At 47.2% G+C, this 15,561-nt stretch overlaps 1 protein-coding gene and 1 non-coding gene across 2 annotated transcripts; one reads left to right on the forward strand and one right to left on the reverse strand.

Moving 5' to 3' along the window:
- Positions 1-1,621: 1,621 nt before the first annotated feature.
- Positions 1,622-4,261, reverse strand: LOC140134555 (protein BTG3-like). Its single transcript, XM_072154953.1, has 3 exons — positions 4,050-4,261; positions 3,660-3,797; positions 1,622-3,568 (listed from the first exon to the last, which is right to left on the reverse strand). The coding sequence occupies exons 1-3, from the start codon at positions 4,220-4,222 to the stop codon at positions 3,220-3,222; spliced, it is 660 nt and encodes a 219-aa protein (XP_072011054.1). The 5' UTR covers positions 4,223-4,261; the 3' UTR covers positions 1,622-3,219.
- Positions 4,262-11,532: 7,271 nt separating this feature from the next.
- On the forward strand, positions 11,533-11,647 carry LOC140066411 (U5 spliceosomal RNA). The gene has a single exon (XR_011848256.1). It is a non-coding gene; the product is annotated as a U5 spliceosomal RNA (small nuclear RNA).
- The last annotated feature ends 3,914 nt before the right edge of the window (positions 11,648-15,561 follow it).

A 15,561-nucleotide genomic window follows, 5' to 3' on the forward strand; every position in this document is an offset into this window, starting at 1 on the left:
AACAAGCGGCAGACTGGAGCCTCAGCTGGAGGTTCTGGGAAGTGGCACACAGTCCTGACCGAACATTGCAGACATATCAGTCACTCAGGACTCCGATGGGAGGAGGATATTCCAGTATCCAATAAAACTCTAGGAATTTACTGAGAAGCCGATGGACGGGAACATGACTAGTGGTGGGAATCTTCTATAAGGAGACGTTACAGAGAGCTGATGTGTTTTCTGACTGGTGGTCCCTGTGGATGACAGGATCACAAGAAGGGGGAGGGGGGGGGGGGGGTAATAATTGGAGTGGTCACATCAGAGTCCAAGATTCTTTTACAGTCTACAAAACAATCCGTCATAGTTGAGAACCAAGTTACGACATCAGGCAAAAGTCAACACAACAGTTCACTGATTTATCCGGTTGTGCAATTTGTTTGCCCTACAAACTGGTCAAAGCGTTCTTCAGGATGTTTGCTAACCAATGAATCGTCTACTGCTCTGATATATATATAGATATAACCCTAGCTGGACACAGCACCACACTTCTCCACTGGTGAGACCTGGTACTGCAGCTTCTTAGGCTAGGTGGACCTTTTAGGGTTACCTTCTATTGCAAGTTGGGCTGCATTTAAAAGAAAGAAAATTTGACTTGTCTGGGCTGCAGGCTGTCTCCATCTTTGTGCTCCTGTGCAGCTCCTCTCTCCGCCACTGATGTCAGCTCACCAGGCTATGACCTCTAAGAGTAGGAGATGGAGGTGTACAAGAGCACAAAGGTGGGGGCTAAGATCTGAGGAGGGAGTAACACAGACAAGTCACATGTTGTTCTTTGAAATGAATCCAAACCAAAAGCCCAACCCCTGTGACTACCCCAGGATTTTGTCAGGGCGCAAGGCAAGTTTAAACACAATTATATTGTAATGCAAATGCTTAGAAAAGGCAGATGTGCACTGCAGGTGTCATAAGCTACTACAATCTGTTTTTAGTGAATGAGGTCCCTGGTGACAGGTTCCCTTTAAGTTGTAACTGTATATTTTATCGTATCCCCCGTCAAATTTTTTTTTTGGTCTGTGATAATTGGATATTAAAAAGTGTTGGGTCATCAGAAGCTCGATTGCAGACGCCTGTGATAACTTATAGCTGTTTATTGTAGCCTGGGGCTAAAGTACAGTAAATTACCAACATCAAGAGGTCAATTTGAACCTAAGGGTCATCTGCAAATCAGGTGTTCTTAAGTAGGGGGACCGCATGTATTGGAGAACAATTTATCAAAAGCAGTGCAGTGTGTACTATGTGGCAGAATGAAAACTAGAGCATAGTCTTCATGAACCTGGTGCCCCCTGGCATGGCCAGATTATAGGCCCAGGGTGCCCACCAAATGCAGGCTATCACATGTTGCCTGAATAGCCCAATGTACTTGGGTGCAGCCTTCAGTTTCTCTAGCCTGAGGTCAGAGCTGAACAATTCCCCGCCATACATGATTGGAGGTGTACCATGATGGTGGCAGCCCACTTCAGGTGACTATATAGTTATCAACGGGGAGCAGTATATAGCTATTGCTGTTCCCTGTCTGGACTACATTCAATGGGGGCCGCCCCCACCACCAGATGCCCTGGACAAGACAATTTAAGACAAGACACAATTGACCATTTTAAAAGATTTATTCTGTGGTACAAGACGTGGCTGAGACATCCCATGTACAGGTGGCAAGGACTTTACACATCAGTTTACAACCTGGTCCTCAAAAGTTTGATGCCTAGCTCAATGCAGACAGTTACACCAAACTAGGTTTGGGGCCAGAGATTATGGAGGTCCAAAGTCTTCCTTGATCTATAAAGTCCAAATGAATCGGCATCTGAACATATTGATCAGCGGACATTATCCTTTAGAAGTCTCCAAGTCTTACAAAGGCCACATCCAATGACCAGTTCTGAATAGTTGGTCCATGTAGTACAACCCCATCATTGAGATCTACAGCCCAATAGTAGAACATGGAGGATGGTCCATTGCATTCAAATAGTAGCCATTGGCCATATGGCACCATGTATTACTGTAGGAAGCCATGAAGACATCTGATCCCCAACCTTGAAGACTCCCTCCATGAGCAATGAAGACCAAGCCATCAAAATAGTCAATGGGCTTGATGCCACAAAAAGCGACCGATATGGAACCACCATGATGAACCATGTTACATCTAGCCTAAAGCCAAGACCGGCTTACAGCTCAAGTTGTTAAAGTGTCTGCTCTGCACAGTCTACGGTTCCAAATATCTACCCATCTTGTATTTCCTTCTGAAGAACACTCTCCAGCCACCACAACAGATGTTTATAGTGTAACCACATGTACCTCAAATTGTGCTGCCCTCTATGGGTCACGCTCAATGTATAAAACGATATCTATTATATCCCTCGGGTCCATGTCTGCATTCTAAAAAACTTTGCCAAATTGATGAAGCACAGCAGGGTCAAGTCCATCAAGACCTCGGCTTATAAGGTGGGTTTTACATGGTGGTCTTGGATCTAGAGACAAAGTTTGTTAGAATACAGACAATTGATCATAAAACCCAATACTCCTACAGGCTCTAGACACAAGCAACTTTACTTCAGAACTGGTGGAGATGACCACCTAACCCCCACTATCTACAAGCCTGAAATAGACAGGAATTGTCCTAGCTCAACCACACCTGAAATTAACCCAAGAGCAAGATGGAGTCACGATACCAACGGGTTGGATACTTAACCAGTTGGACCAGAAGGTGTTGGGTAAATTGACCAGATTTCTGGTCAACCAGTGATAGTTGGACTAATGTGGGTCATAAAAGGCCATGAGGCTAGATACAAATTTAGGAACTGCAATCTAAAAATATAAAAAGTAATAAAAATCTAAAAAAAGTGCTAAAAATCTACTCTGGAATAGGCCGAGAACTACAGCTGACACAGTTCTAGTTAACCAAGTCACCTTCAAAGGGTCTAAATTACAACAAACTTCTTGAACAAAACTGAAAAATGTTGACATCAACTCTGGAGGCATGAAGGATCCCGGCCTGTGGACAACAAGGTCCACAGCATAGAACATGAAGCTCGTGAGCAGTATGCATGTGACCCATTATAACATTTTGCTTTGAAGGTTGGAATCTTCGGCCACAAAGCCTTGAGGAACATCTCCAGATCTAGATTATACTGTGTCAATCTGGAGTCTCATCAATTCTCAAAAACTTAGTCATCAACAAAATGAGTGGTGTCATAAAGACTCGTTTCCCTCAAATACCACCGTGGTCTCCTGAGCGGCATCTTCATCCGTGTCAGAACCAGCACTGTACTCCGTCTTCTCCGACTGCATGGACTCATTCACTTCATCCTCTGCATTCAAGGACAACACTGCCACCGCTTCATCGAGTAGGATTAGATCTCGAGTGACGACCTTCTCTCCAGAAGACTCGTCGTCAGAGGAGTTTTCTGACATTGCCCCAGATGAAGGTCCTGCTGAGGAGTAGTCTGAAGTTTCCCTTTCTGGATAGTCAAGAACTGGCTCTGTTTCCACAACAGGGTCAAATGTTGCAATTGTGAAGTACTCGGTGTGTTCTCCAAACCTAGAAGAGCAAGACAACATAATGAAGGAACCCAAGTTTTTGCCTTTCATGTCAACTGTAAGTGGGGAGACATGAAATTGTCAAGACTCACCTTCCACAAACTTCAAACGGATCAATCCAGAGAGTAATCTCCTCCGGGAGAGGAAGCTTTGAATATTTAATACCAGTTTTCACACAGGCCTGAAGAATGGAGTCATCGGCATACTGCCAGGGGTTAATACGGATGCACCTGAGGAGAGAAGAACTGATCAAGATCATGGACCAAAACTTCATACGTGAAGGACTGTCAACCACCAAGACTGGATCCTTGACCTGATGCAAGCGTTCTGCAGCAGGACACTGCCCGGTAGGACAGAGAGTCATGGCCAACCCCATTGGCCAAGCCCCTATAGCTTCCAGCCAAATAGTCTACCGTATAATTTTATCTACTGACGGCCCTGTAGAGATAGGACCATAGTATGTTCCTCAGGTCAGACCATACCTGAAGGCTTGTCCCCTGGCCGGTTTGTCAGGGTACCAGTGTCCCTGGAACTTCTCGCACAGTAAGCAGATGAGGTTCTTGCCCAGAGCCTCGAGCTGATCTGGGTGCAGCGTCTCCTTCAGACTTAGGATCTTCACAAGGAAGTTGACGGCGGCTTTGACCTCGAGATGCATGGTGTTACAATGTAGACAGAGGCTGGAGAAATAGTGTAACAGTATTTGGTAGAAGGTCACAACCAAAGGGGGTCCAGGAGCTTTAGAGGACCCCAAGCAACTCCACCATACAAGACCAGTGCTAGGTTAGCGGTCCCCAGATTACCGTACCTACTGACTGTCTCCCATCACCACAAAAACCATGAGGCTCTTAAAGGGAAAAGCCTGCCGTTCTTAACTAATTTTTGCAAGGGTGGTGGGACACGTTAGAGTTTTGAACCCGTTTTTATTTAAAGTAATCGATTAAAAAACACATGGACAGGAGAATCAGGGGGGGGGGGGGGGGGGTTGTTTACAAAATGCCCCCATGGCTTCTTCCAAAAACAGCTCCAGTACTCTCCATTAAAGTAAGTGGGAAACACTTGCAATACCACAGACAGCCATGGCGCTGTTTAGAAGAAAGCAATCATGCATTAAAGGGGAAGTCTCCTGCTAGACACCAAAGAGAAGGGGAGCAAAAACAGGGCAGCAGTGTCCACCCATATAATAGAAAGGGGACCCCCTAAACCACATGACTAAAGGCAAGGGAAGATACAGGTCACATCTCATAGTCACTGATAACTAGACACTGGAATATCCCTTTAAGAAGGGACTTATTTCTATAAAACACTGAAGGTTTCCATCCAAACACCAGAGAGAAGCAACAAACAGCAGATAACAGAAAAGCAGGATAATCCAGAGCCCGGGGGCTTCATGGAGACCCCCACCCATCAGAGAAGGCAGCGCACACCCACTGCAGGACCCCAGGGCAAGAACAGACAAAAAGCCAAAATACAGGACCCACAACTTATCCCCCACCCCCAGTGATACAGGAGCTTAGATACATCTCCCACCTACCTCAGGCACAAGGATCCACTCAGGTAAGACACAGCTGCACCTACCCCCTCCCTGCCTGCAGGTCATTATATAGCAAGGGGTTAACGAGCCAATGCCACTGATTGGTCAGGACTCCTGAGAGCGCCTCCCGCTGGTCACCTGCAACATCCTGCGCTCAGGTATACGGTGCCACAGGTGTGAGTACTCAGGGCACATTCACATGTTCCGCTAGCGCCGCGTTCATAAGGCCGGCGCCACACAGTGGCCACACTGGCCGAGGCCCTCCCCGGTGGGCGCGACTTTGTCTGCGTTTGCGTTTGCAAGCGCAGACAAAGCGCCACGTGTGGCGCCGGCCTAAGGCCGCGGTCACACGATCCGCTAGGCGTCCGTTCCTAACACGACGCTAGCGCACAGGGGGCGGTCCTCGGCCCGAACGCACATGCGTTAACAGGGAAACGAATGCGATCGGCTTAGGCCGCGGTCACACGTACCGCTAAGCGTCCGTCATAACGCGACGCTAGCGCACAGGGGGAGGTCCTTGGCCCGAACGCAAATGCGTTTCCAGGGAAACGCATGCGATTGTTGAGGCCGCGGTCACACGTACCGCTAGACGTCCGTTCATAGCGCGACGCTAGCGCACAGGGGGAGGTCCTTCCAGAGAAACGCATGCGATCGGCTTAACAATCGCATGTGCGTTCGGGCCGAGGACCTCCCCCTGTGCGCTAGCGTCGCGTTATGAACGGACGTCTAGCGGTACGTGTGACCGCGGCCTGCATCCTGAGGCTGGTGACACAGGCGGCGTTTTTGTTGCGTTTTTTTTATTGTGTTTTTGCATTCTTGAAAAATGCATCATATTTGCATATTGGCGTACTGGGTTTTAGGGTGGTGGCACACAAGGAGTTTTTAGGCCATTTTTGGGATGTTTTTAGTTGCACGTTTTCAGATCGTAAAAAAATGCATGGTTTTTTTTAGGGCGCGTTCACACGTTGCGTTTTGGTCGCATTTTCATTGCGTTTGAAACGCATATACAGCAGCTGAGGAGCGGTGATTTGCCTAATTACATCACTGTTAACGTTTCTGTTTACAAAACGCATTGTAAACGCGATGTTAACGCATGCGTTAACAACGCGTTAACACATGCGTTTTGTTAACACATGCGTTAACATTGCGTTTACAAACGTAAACGGTAATGTAATTAGGCAAATCACCTCTCATCAGCTGTTGTATGTGCGTTTCAAACGCAATGAAAACGCGACCAAAACGCAACGTGTGAACGCGCCCTTACAGTTTCGACCAATTATCTTAATTCAAACTGGTCAAAAACCCATGTGTTTTTTTTTACGATCTAAAAACGCACAACTAAAAACATGATGTTAACGCATGTGTTAACATCGCGTTAACAAATGTAAATAGTAATGTAATTAGGCAAATCGCCTCTCCTCAGCTGTTGTAATATGTGTTTAAAACGCAATGAAAACACAACCAAAGCGCAACGTGTGAACACGACCTCAGGGCGCGTTCACATGTTGCGTTTTGGTCGCGTTTTCATTGCGTTTGAAACGCATATACAACAGCTGATGAGAGGTAATTTGCCTAATTACATTACCGTTTACGTTTGTAAACGCAACGTTAACGCATGCGTTAACATCACGTTTATGATGCACTTTGTAAACGGAAATGTTAACAGTGATGTAATTAGGCAAATCACCGCTCCTCAGCTGTTGTATATGCGTTTCAAACGCAATGAAAACGCAGGTCAAAACGCAACGTGTGAACGCGCCCTCCAGAGAAACGTCACGTGAGGTGTTTTTGGCGCACTCCAAAGGATTCGGCCTTGATCACACGCTGGGGTTACATCGCGTTTCCACTGCATTTGCTAAAACGTAATGTAACCTCAGAGCGTGGTCAGGGCTGACGCCTTTGGAATCTGTCAAAAATGCATCCAAAAAACGTGACGATTGTGAGAGTGTGAACAGAGGCTGATGCCCGGCAGGACGCTCTGTGTGGTAGAGCGCACCCTGGTGGTCAGCTGTGTATCCTGTGTGTGGACATGCTGGGGGTTGTAGTTATCACACATGTATAAGGACCGCAGGTTACAGTCTGGGGTCCGCCGGGGCCCCGTCATGTGCCAGAATCTGGTATCTGCCTCAGCTACGAGGGGGTTTCTGGCATAAATTTAGGGAACTCAGTTGGGTTTTTAATAAAAGTGGACAAAATCCATCTTCTATGTGTGACGTATTGTGAGGTAAGTGCCCCCCCTGCACCCCTCACCAGCTCATGTCTGATGTGTGATGTGGTTGCTACGGGTTACAGCGCAGTATAGCGCATCACAGTGGCAGGGAGTGGTATGGCGGCCCCTGTACTGCGGGGGGTTGTGTCACAGGAGGGGCTGCTGGCGCCAGGGATGTCTGAGGGGCACAATCAGCAGGTGTCACCCCATAATCTCTCCAGGGTCAATGCAAAATTGTGTTGGCTCCTCCCACATGACACCTTAGACAATGTCTTGTATGTAATATCACAGCCTGCAGGGACCTCCGAGAGGGGGGGGAGAAGGTCCTGCAGAGGCAGCCAGCAGAGTAATGAGTCCCTGCAGTCTCTGCCCTATCAGTGCTCTATGGCAGGTGCAGGCAGTTCTCCCCGGCGGCAGGGGGCAGCAGAGTAATGGGTCCCTGCAGTCTCTGCCCTATCAGTGCTCTATGACAGGTGCAGCAGCCAGGCCCCTCCCCTCTCTAGCGTTCATAACGCAGTCGGGTCGCCAGATAGAAGCAAGCAGAGTTATATCTCAGACATTATCCTAGGACGTGTCAGCAGCATCCTCATCCATCCTCCTGTAGGTCCTGACAACTCCCTCCACTGACCCGAGCAAGAGTCACCTACCTATCTACCTACCTACCTACTGTATGTAATGTAAGTACATACCTGTGTGCAGTCTATCTCTATAGCTGAGGAATCCAGGACAAACATTGTACATGAGGTGGAATACATTCCTGATTTTTTTTTTTTCCTGCCTTTTTACTGGATTCCTAAAATTTGGAACTTTTTGGGTGGGGCCACGGTCACACGTTGCGTTTTCATTGCGTTTTGAACCACATTACAAAAGCTGAGGAGGTGATTTGCCTAATTACTTTACTGTTAACATTTGTGTTTATAAAACACATCATAAACGTGATGTTAACGCAGGTGTTAAAAAAATGTGTTACTGTTTATGTTTTGTTAACATACGTGTTTACATAGCGTTAACAGATGTAATCAGTAATGTAATTAGGCAAATTTCCGCTCCTCAGATGCTGTAATGCGTATCAAAACGCAACCGAAACGCAGCATGTGACCGCGTCGTGAGGCTGAAGGCGAGCAGCCTGTCTGTCTCTTCATCTAGTGGTTTCATCTCATCTGGGGCAATAGCTGCACAGTGTATATATCACAGGCGTCTGTAATGAAGATTTATTATCAATCCTGATTCTTATGACAACCCAACATTATTATGAAAATCCAATTGTCACAGAGACCAAAAAAGTTCTGGCTGGGTTTACAATGATAAAATATACAGTTCCGACTTACATACAAACTCAACTTAAGAACAATCCTACAGACCCGATCTTGTATGTAACCCGGGGACTGCCTGTATCTATAAATCCAGGAGTCTCCGCTATAACCTGTGTGTTATAGATGCCGGTTCTGATCCGGGCCACATTGTGGATTATTATCTCCATCTAGTGGCCACTATGGGAAGTGTATAATATATATATATCTGTACACAGGAAGTGCTAGGCCAGTGGGGTACCCTAATAAATATCCTAACCCCCCATGGTGTCACTTCTGGAAAGGTCCATAATGTTGTGATATTTATGTTCCTTCTCCTCCTCCCCCTCCTATTATTATTATGCCCCAGGATTGTGGAGCGGAAACGGCGGTGGGTGTAAGGAGGTCACCTCTGAGATGATTCTCCTACACCCCCTGGATTGGACCTTGGTCCCGCCACTGATAGGACAATGGGTTGGCCCGGGTCTGGTGTTCCATGGTGTCTGGGTGTCAGTGCAGGTGTGAACGCTGGTATCACAGGAAAGATGGCCGCCGTTCACGCCGCTTTCAGCAGTACAGAGGCTCCGTCCCCAGACACTGACGCTGTCAGGTAGCAAAGCTGGAGCGGCGAGCGGACATCGTCAGGGCAACGCAATGTGAGCGGCGGCCATCTTACCTCCGTTACCTCCAGGAGCCGTCACATTGGTCACTGAGATATCATTCAACATCAAATCTAACAACACCATGTTCTGGAAAATCTTATTGGGTCACATTAACCCCTTCGTTACCGCTGGTCATTGGTGCCTGAACGTCCTGGTCCATCTTTGCAGTTCTGTTCTGTTCTCGTCTTTAAATGGCAACATTTGTGGAACCGATTTTTACAGATCACAACAATTTTTACTTAGTTTTTTTACATGATATTTAAGACTTTAACCTGATAGAATAATTTAATTATTTAGAATTAGCAGAAAAATAACTAAAATGTGAAAATATAAACTTTTTTTTTTGGGGGGGGGGGGGGGGGGATGGAAATAAGACCACCATGTGCCCCGGGGCTGTATGAATATTATGGCCCCTACAAGTCTGGAATCACTTCCCACATCTGGTGCTAGAATCAGCTTCTTGTAGAATGGAGGATGAGTCCCTTCTGCTGCTTTCAATCTGTGGTTCCAGGACCTTTGGAGGACCTTCTAAGGTCCTGAAATGGCTCTTGTGCACATGTGTATTGAGAGCAGAAACAGATGTACAAGGATTTCAGGGGCGAAGGACCTTCTCAGTATGACATTTGGTGGCTGGTTTGGGTGGCCATGGGGCCCCATAGAAGGATTGGGTCCCGAGCTACCGCCCAAACCTCATATATTATATACTTCGTCATATCTCTGGAGGCACTGAGGTATAGATGTCTCCCCTTTAATATAATATCCTAATATTTCTAAGTGAGACAGAACCAGAGAGATCCAGTCTTAAAGTTATAGTCGGGGGGGGGGGGGGGATGGAGATCTGCATTTAAAAATCATGTTTTTTTTAATAATTACTTTAAGGCTGAATGCACACGAATGTACCCCGTCAAACGGGGATGCGCCCGGCGCCATGGAGAGGAGGAGGGATGACCCCACCCCTCTCCATAGAGATGCACGGCCATGCATACAGATCTATAGACAGATAAGGTCTTTATCCAGGGGAAGGGGAGGGGGGCATATAGCAGAGCTGACAGCATGTGTTCTGGGTGACTGTGTGTAATATGCATCTCATGGATCTCATCATCTCTGATCTGTTCTGTCTCATATCTCTCTATGTGTCAGATATTAGTGAATATTCAGAAGGTAAATGCAAGTATATATAAACCTGGACCCTGATAATCTAAGCACATTGTCAGCACACAGCATCTCCGGGCACTAGAGGGATCATGAAGTGTCTGCTCAGAGAGTCCCCGCTCACACTCTGGACCCTCACACCGACCATCACTGAGTGATAGGAGATAAAACACCAATAACACTGAGTAACATTGTGCAGTAAGGGGTTAATAATGATCTTTCTTCTGTAAACATCAATTGGGGGATTGAAATTTGAGAATTTTCTTTCATGGGCAAACCCCTTTAAGGGGATAGTAATTTGGGGTTTCATATGTCGCACTAATGACCTTTTATTAACCCTCTCTATACAGATTGTTTAACATATCGCACAAATCTGATGTTATTTTTTCTAATAAAAATTTGCCAAATAACTTAAAAATGTTTCTCTGGGTCGAAAGGAAAACCGCAATACCAGAAGTAAAAGTTTTAATTTGTAAAAAAAAAAAAAAACCCTTCATTTATTTAATGATATCCTTTAGGGGAAAAAACAGACTCTTTGTGTTGCCGCTTTCCGTAGCAGTGCGGGGGCTTATTTTTTGTGTGACGTCCTGTAGTTTTCGATGTCTAAGTGTCCGCAGAGGGAGTGACCACCGGGGGGCGCCGACATCACAGCCCAGAATCTTCTGAAGGACAACCCAATAGATGCCGACAGTATAAGACGCCTCCTCCGTAACCTGAGGGCAGGTCTGCGCAGAGATACCTCCACCTCTGGCTCTTGTGATCCTCTGCTGCTTGTGATCACCCTGAGCCGCTCCCATCCCCCGGTGTCCTCTCCAGTGCAGCCCCTCCACCACAGGACGTGGAGACAGGAACCTCCCGCCCTCTCAGCAGTAACTCACAGCCATCTGAAGACTTCCTGCTCTCATCTGCATAGTTACCCAGGATGCATCTGGTGCCTCTTCAGGATTGAAACTGGTTTACAAAAATAAAATAAAATCTTTGTGCAGTTCAGTATCAGGAGATACAAGAGTCCAGGTGACGGGGGGCGGGTCATATCCTCCAAATACACACGGACCTTGTCCTCTCCATGGGTGTGATGAGGGGAGCCGAGTCCCTGTGCAGAGACGTCGTCCTCCCTTAGGTACACTCTGGTTTCTCTTCAGAACGCCCAAATCTTTCGCCTTTTACTAAAGATTTCCGTGGAGAGGAACAACCATGAGTTTCTACCAATTTTTTGATGCCCGGCGGCAGCTGGGCTTCCCTCATGTGGTCAAAGATAGATGAGATGTTCCTGCTGCTGTCCTTCTCAGGGGAGAAAAGAGGGACCTCAGAGAGTGACAACAGATCTCCAAGACCTCCTGTGCTGGGACCTTGGGGAGGAGCTGGAGGAGACAAGTCCTGAAAAGGCACTTTGAAGCTGGACTTCCCTTATGTGGTCCAAGATGGATGAGATATTCCTGAAAAGAGGGACCTCAGAGAGTGGCACCTCCTGTGCTGGGACCTTGAAGGAGCTGGAGGAGACAAGTCAAGCTGGACTTCCCTCATGTGGTCCTAGATGGATGAGATGCAATGTTCCTGCTTAGGCGGCTGTCCTTCCCAGGGGAGAAAAGAGGGACCTCAGAGAGCGACAAAAGATCTCCAAGACCTCCTGTGCTGGGACATCAGAGAGGAGCAGGAGGACACAAAGGACTTCTGAGAAGACACTTTGAAGCTTTACTTCCCTCCATCAGTCCAACATAAATGGAACGTTCCTGCTAAAACAGTCGCCTTTTCCAGGGGCAGTTAGAGGGACTTTAGTGAGCGACAGCCGAGGAGACATTGAGGAGGAACTGGTGGACACCAAAGTGCAGCATTTCATGGAGGTCTTGAGTCCAGGTGGAAGCTGGAATTCCTAGGGGCTCATGTACCTTTGTTTTGGCTGAGCCTTTTCTCCATGGTCTAGTTTTCAGCAATGTTCCTTGAATTATCACCCGATTACAGATGTGGAAGTTGGGACTTTTTGAACAAATATCGCAGGAGACTTCTGCTCCTTCAATAAAGCCTTTTACTACAGATCTCCGTGGAGAGGAACAACCATGGATTTCAAACAATTGTTTGATGCCCGGCGTCAGCTGTGCTCCCCTCATGTGGTCAAAGATGGATGAGATGCAACGTTCCTGCTGCTGTCCTTCCCAGGGGAGAAAAGAGGGACCTCAGAGAGTGGCACCTCCTGTGCTGGAACCTTGAAGGAGCTGGAGGAGACAAATGAGTCCTGAAAAGTCCCTTTGAAGTTGGGCTTCCATCACATGGTCAAAGATGGATGAGATAGAGGCTGCCGTCCTTCCCGGGGACCAAAAAGGGACTTTTTAGAGTGGAAATCCCTACATGACCTTCTGTGCTTTGAGGGGGACCTTAGGCCTCTTGCACACTAGCGTTGCGTTTCACGTGCGGGTGCAATGCATGAAAAACTGACGTTTTTGCTGCGTTTTTGTTTCATTTTTGTTCGCGTTTTTTTGCGTTTTCGTTGCGTTTTTCACGCGCGTTTTTTTAAGTCAATGGGACTTTTTCAAAGGGACCAAGGTTCGGGAATAAAATGTTTTATTTAATTGAAAAATAATGTCTTCTGATAAGTTGCAAACATCTGCGATCTATTCTTCACTGTTCCGCGCGCGTATATTATCTCCCGACAAGTTACAGATGTGAAGAACAGTGAAGAATAGAATAAAAACAGTGAACACAGTGACCACAGGATCATTTAAGATAAAAACACAGTGCAGAACACAGTGCAGAATAGATTACAGATGTTCGGCACATCTGCTTACTTGTCGGGAGATACGCGCGGAGCGGTGCGAACAAAATAGCATGTGAAGAACAATATATATGTGTGTAAAGAACACATTGCAGATGTTTCCATACATCTGCAATGTCTTCTTCACACATATATATTGTTCTTCACATGCTATTTTGTTCGCACCGCTCCGCGCGTATCTCCCGACAAGTAAGCAGATGTGCCGAACATCTGTAATCTATTCTGCACTGTGTTCTGCACTGTGTTTTTATCTTAAATGATCCTGTGTTCACTGTTTTTATTCTATTCTTCACTGTTCTTCATTGTGTTTTTTTAATTAAATGATCGTTCGCGAGCAGGGGAAATACTGTTATTCTGGTCACCTAGCAACCCTTACGTTTAAAACGCATTGCACTCGCATTGCACTTGCAATGTTTGCGAGTGCAATGCGTTTTTGATACGTCCCCATAGACTTGAATGGGGCGTGAAAAATGCGCGTGAATCGCAAAAATAGAGCATGCTGCGATTTTGACGCGCGTGCAAACGAACGCAAGCACGCGCGTTGAAAACCACGCAAATGGAGAAAGACCCATTGAATACAATGGGACAGAGTGCAATGCGAGTTCTGAGCGTCAAATGCACGCGCAGAACTCGCGCGTGAAAAACGCCAGTGGAGAAGGGGCCTTAGAGAGGAGCTGGAGATGCAGAGTTGAAGAGTTGCATTCTAATGTGGTCTTGAGTCTAGGTCACCCTTAGGGGCTCATGTACCTTTGTTTTGGCTCAGATTTTCTCCATGGTCGAGTTTTCATAAATGTTCCTTGAATTATCACCCGATTACAGACGTGGAAGTTGGGACTTTGTGAACAAATATCCCAAATTTGGTGTAAATCCACACCTGCTCGTGGTATTTGTAGGGAATAACTGAGATCTATGTGACTTTTGGGTGACTTTATGAACAAAAGTCCTAAACTAAGATGCACTGGAAAGTAAAAACTCCTTAGACACACCTGACCTGTGCGCTGTGTACGGTATGTGCTGGGTGTATGGTGTAGTATATGATGTAAACCTGACCTGTGCGCTGTGTACGGTATGTGCTGGGTGTATGGTGTAGTATATGATGTAAACCTGACCTGTACGGTATGTGCTGGGTGTATGGTGTAGGTGGCCCCCCTCACATGGTCAGAGGTAGGTGAGATTTTCCTGCAGGAGCTTCTGTCCTGCTGAGAGGGGAGTGAGAAGGAGCTTCAGAGATCTCCAGCGTCCGCTGCCTGGGAGGTCGGAGAGAAGCTGGAGGAGATAAAGGGTCTGAGGAGGAATCCAGGTCATGTTTGGTCCAATAGATGGATAAGGGTAAGAAGTGTAACTCTTTCTTTTGGAGGGAAGTCCACACCTGGAACTTGTACAACACTCCCTACTGGTGCCCCAACAAGGAGGAAGGATCATTGCACCTTTTGGGAGTCCTCAGTTGCACTTTTGGATGCTCTGGAATATGATGAATTGATCAAGAGAAGACTTTAGACCGGGTCTTGCACACGTTGATGTGTAGGACACAGAAATCTTCTGTACTTCATCCTGCCCATCTGGGGGGCTCTTGGATGGGATAAGAGGGACACCCCCTGGTACTATTTGACGGAGCGCCACCTGGAGGGACTTCAACTTGTGGAAGCCAAAGATTGTCCACAAAGTCGTCGGGGCTCAGGGCTTTGTGGAGTCTATTCCTGGAGTTACCACCGGCACGATGGACACTGCATGGACTCAGGTGATGTGCGACAGGTAAAGGTACCCAAAACGTGTGCAATACTCGCCTCCACCCCAGGGACCCCTACAAGGAGCACATATTTTGGGGGCGACCATCTGCCCGGGGTCTGTTGGATGCTCTGGAACATGAACTTGGAGACTCGGAGCCCCGTAACACCATGACCTACCACCCTGTGCTCTATGGCCTGTTCCAGGGGCCACACACTGATGGGGACATAACACCCGGTGCCTTATGAGCTGCTATAAGGAGGACAACCAACACCTCGCTATAAGGAGACTCTGTACCCTCCTACTCAGGTACCCTCCTCCATAAAGTGTATGTATCATTACACATATGTGCGGCTTGTGTACATGGGTGTCCATTTCATTTGGCCATTTTGGATTCCTGTTGACATAGGACAGTCACCCCTAGCAGTGATAGGAGGACACACTGCCCCCTGCTGGTGTGATGATGTGGGGGCCATGGTATAGGACAGTCACCCCTAGCAGTGATAGGAGGACACTGCCCCCTGCTGGTGTGATGATGTGGGGGCCATGGTATAGGACAGTCACCCCTAGTAGTGATAGGAGGACACACTGCCCCCTGCTGGTGTGATGATGTGGGGGCCATGGTATAGGACAGTCACCCCTAGTAGTGATAGGAGGAC

The sequence above is a fragment of the Engystomops pustulosus genome, chromosome 6 (genome assembly GCF_040894005.1).
Source record: "Engystomops pustulosus chromosome 6, aEngPut4.maternal, whole genome shotgun sequence".
Taxonomy (NCBI): Eukaryota; Metazoa; Chordata; class Amphibia; order Anura; family Leptodactylidae; genus Engystomops; species Engystomops pustulosus.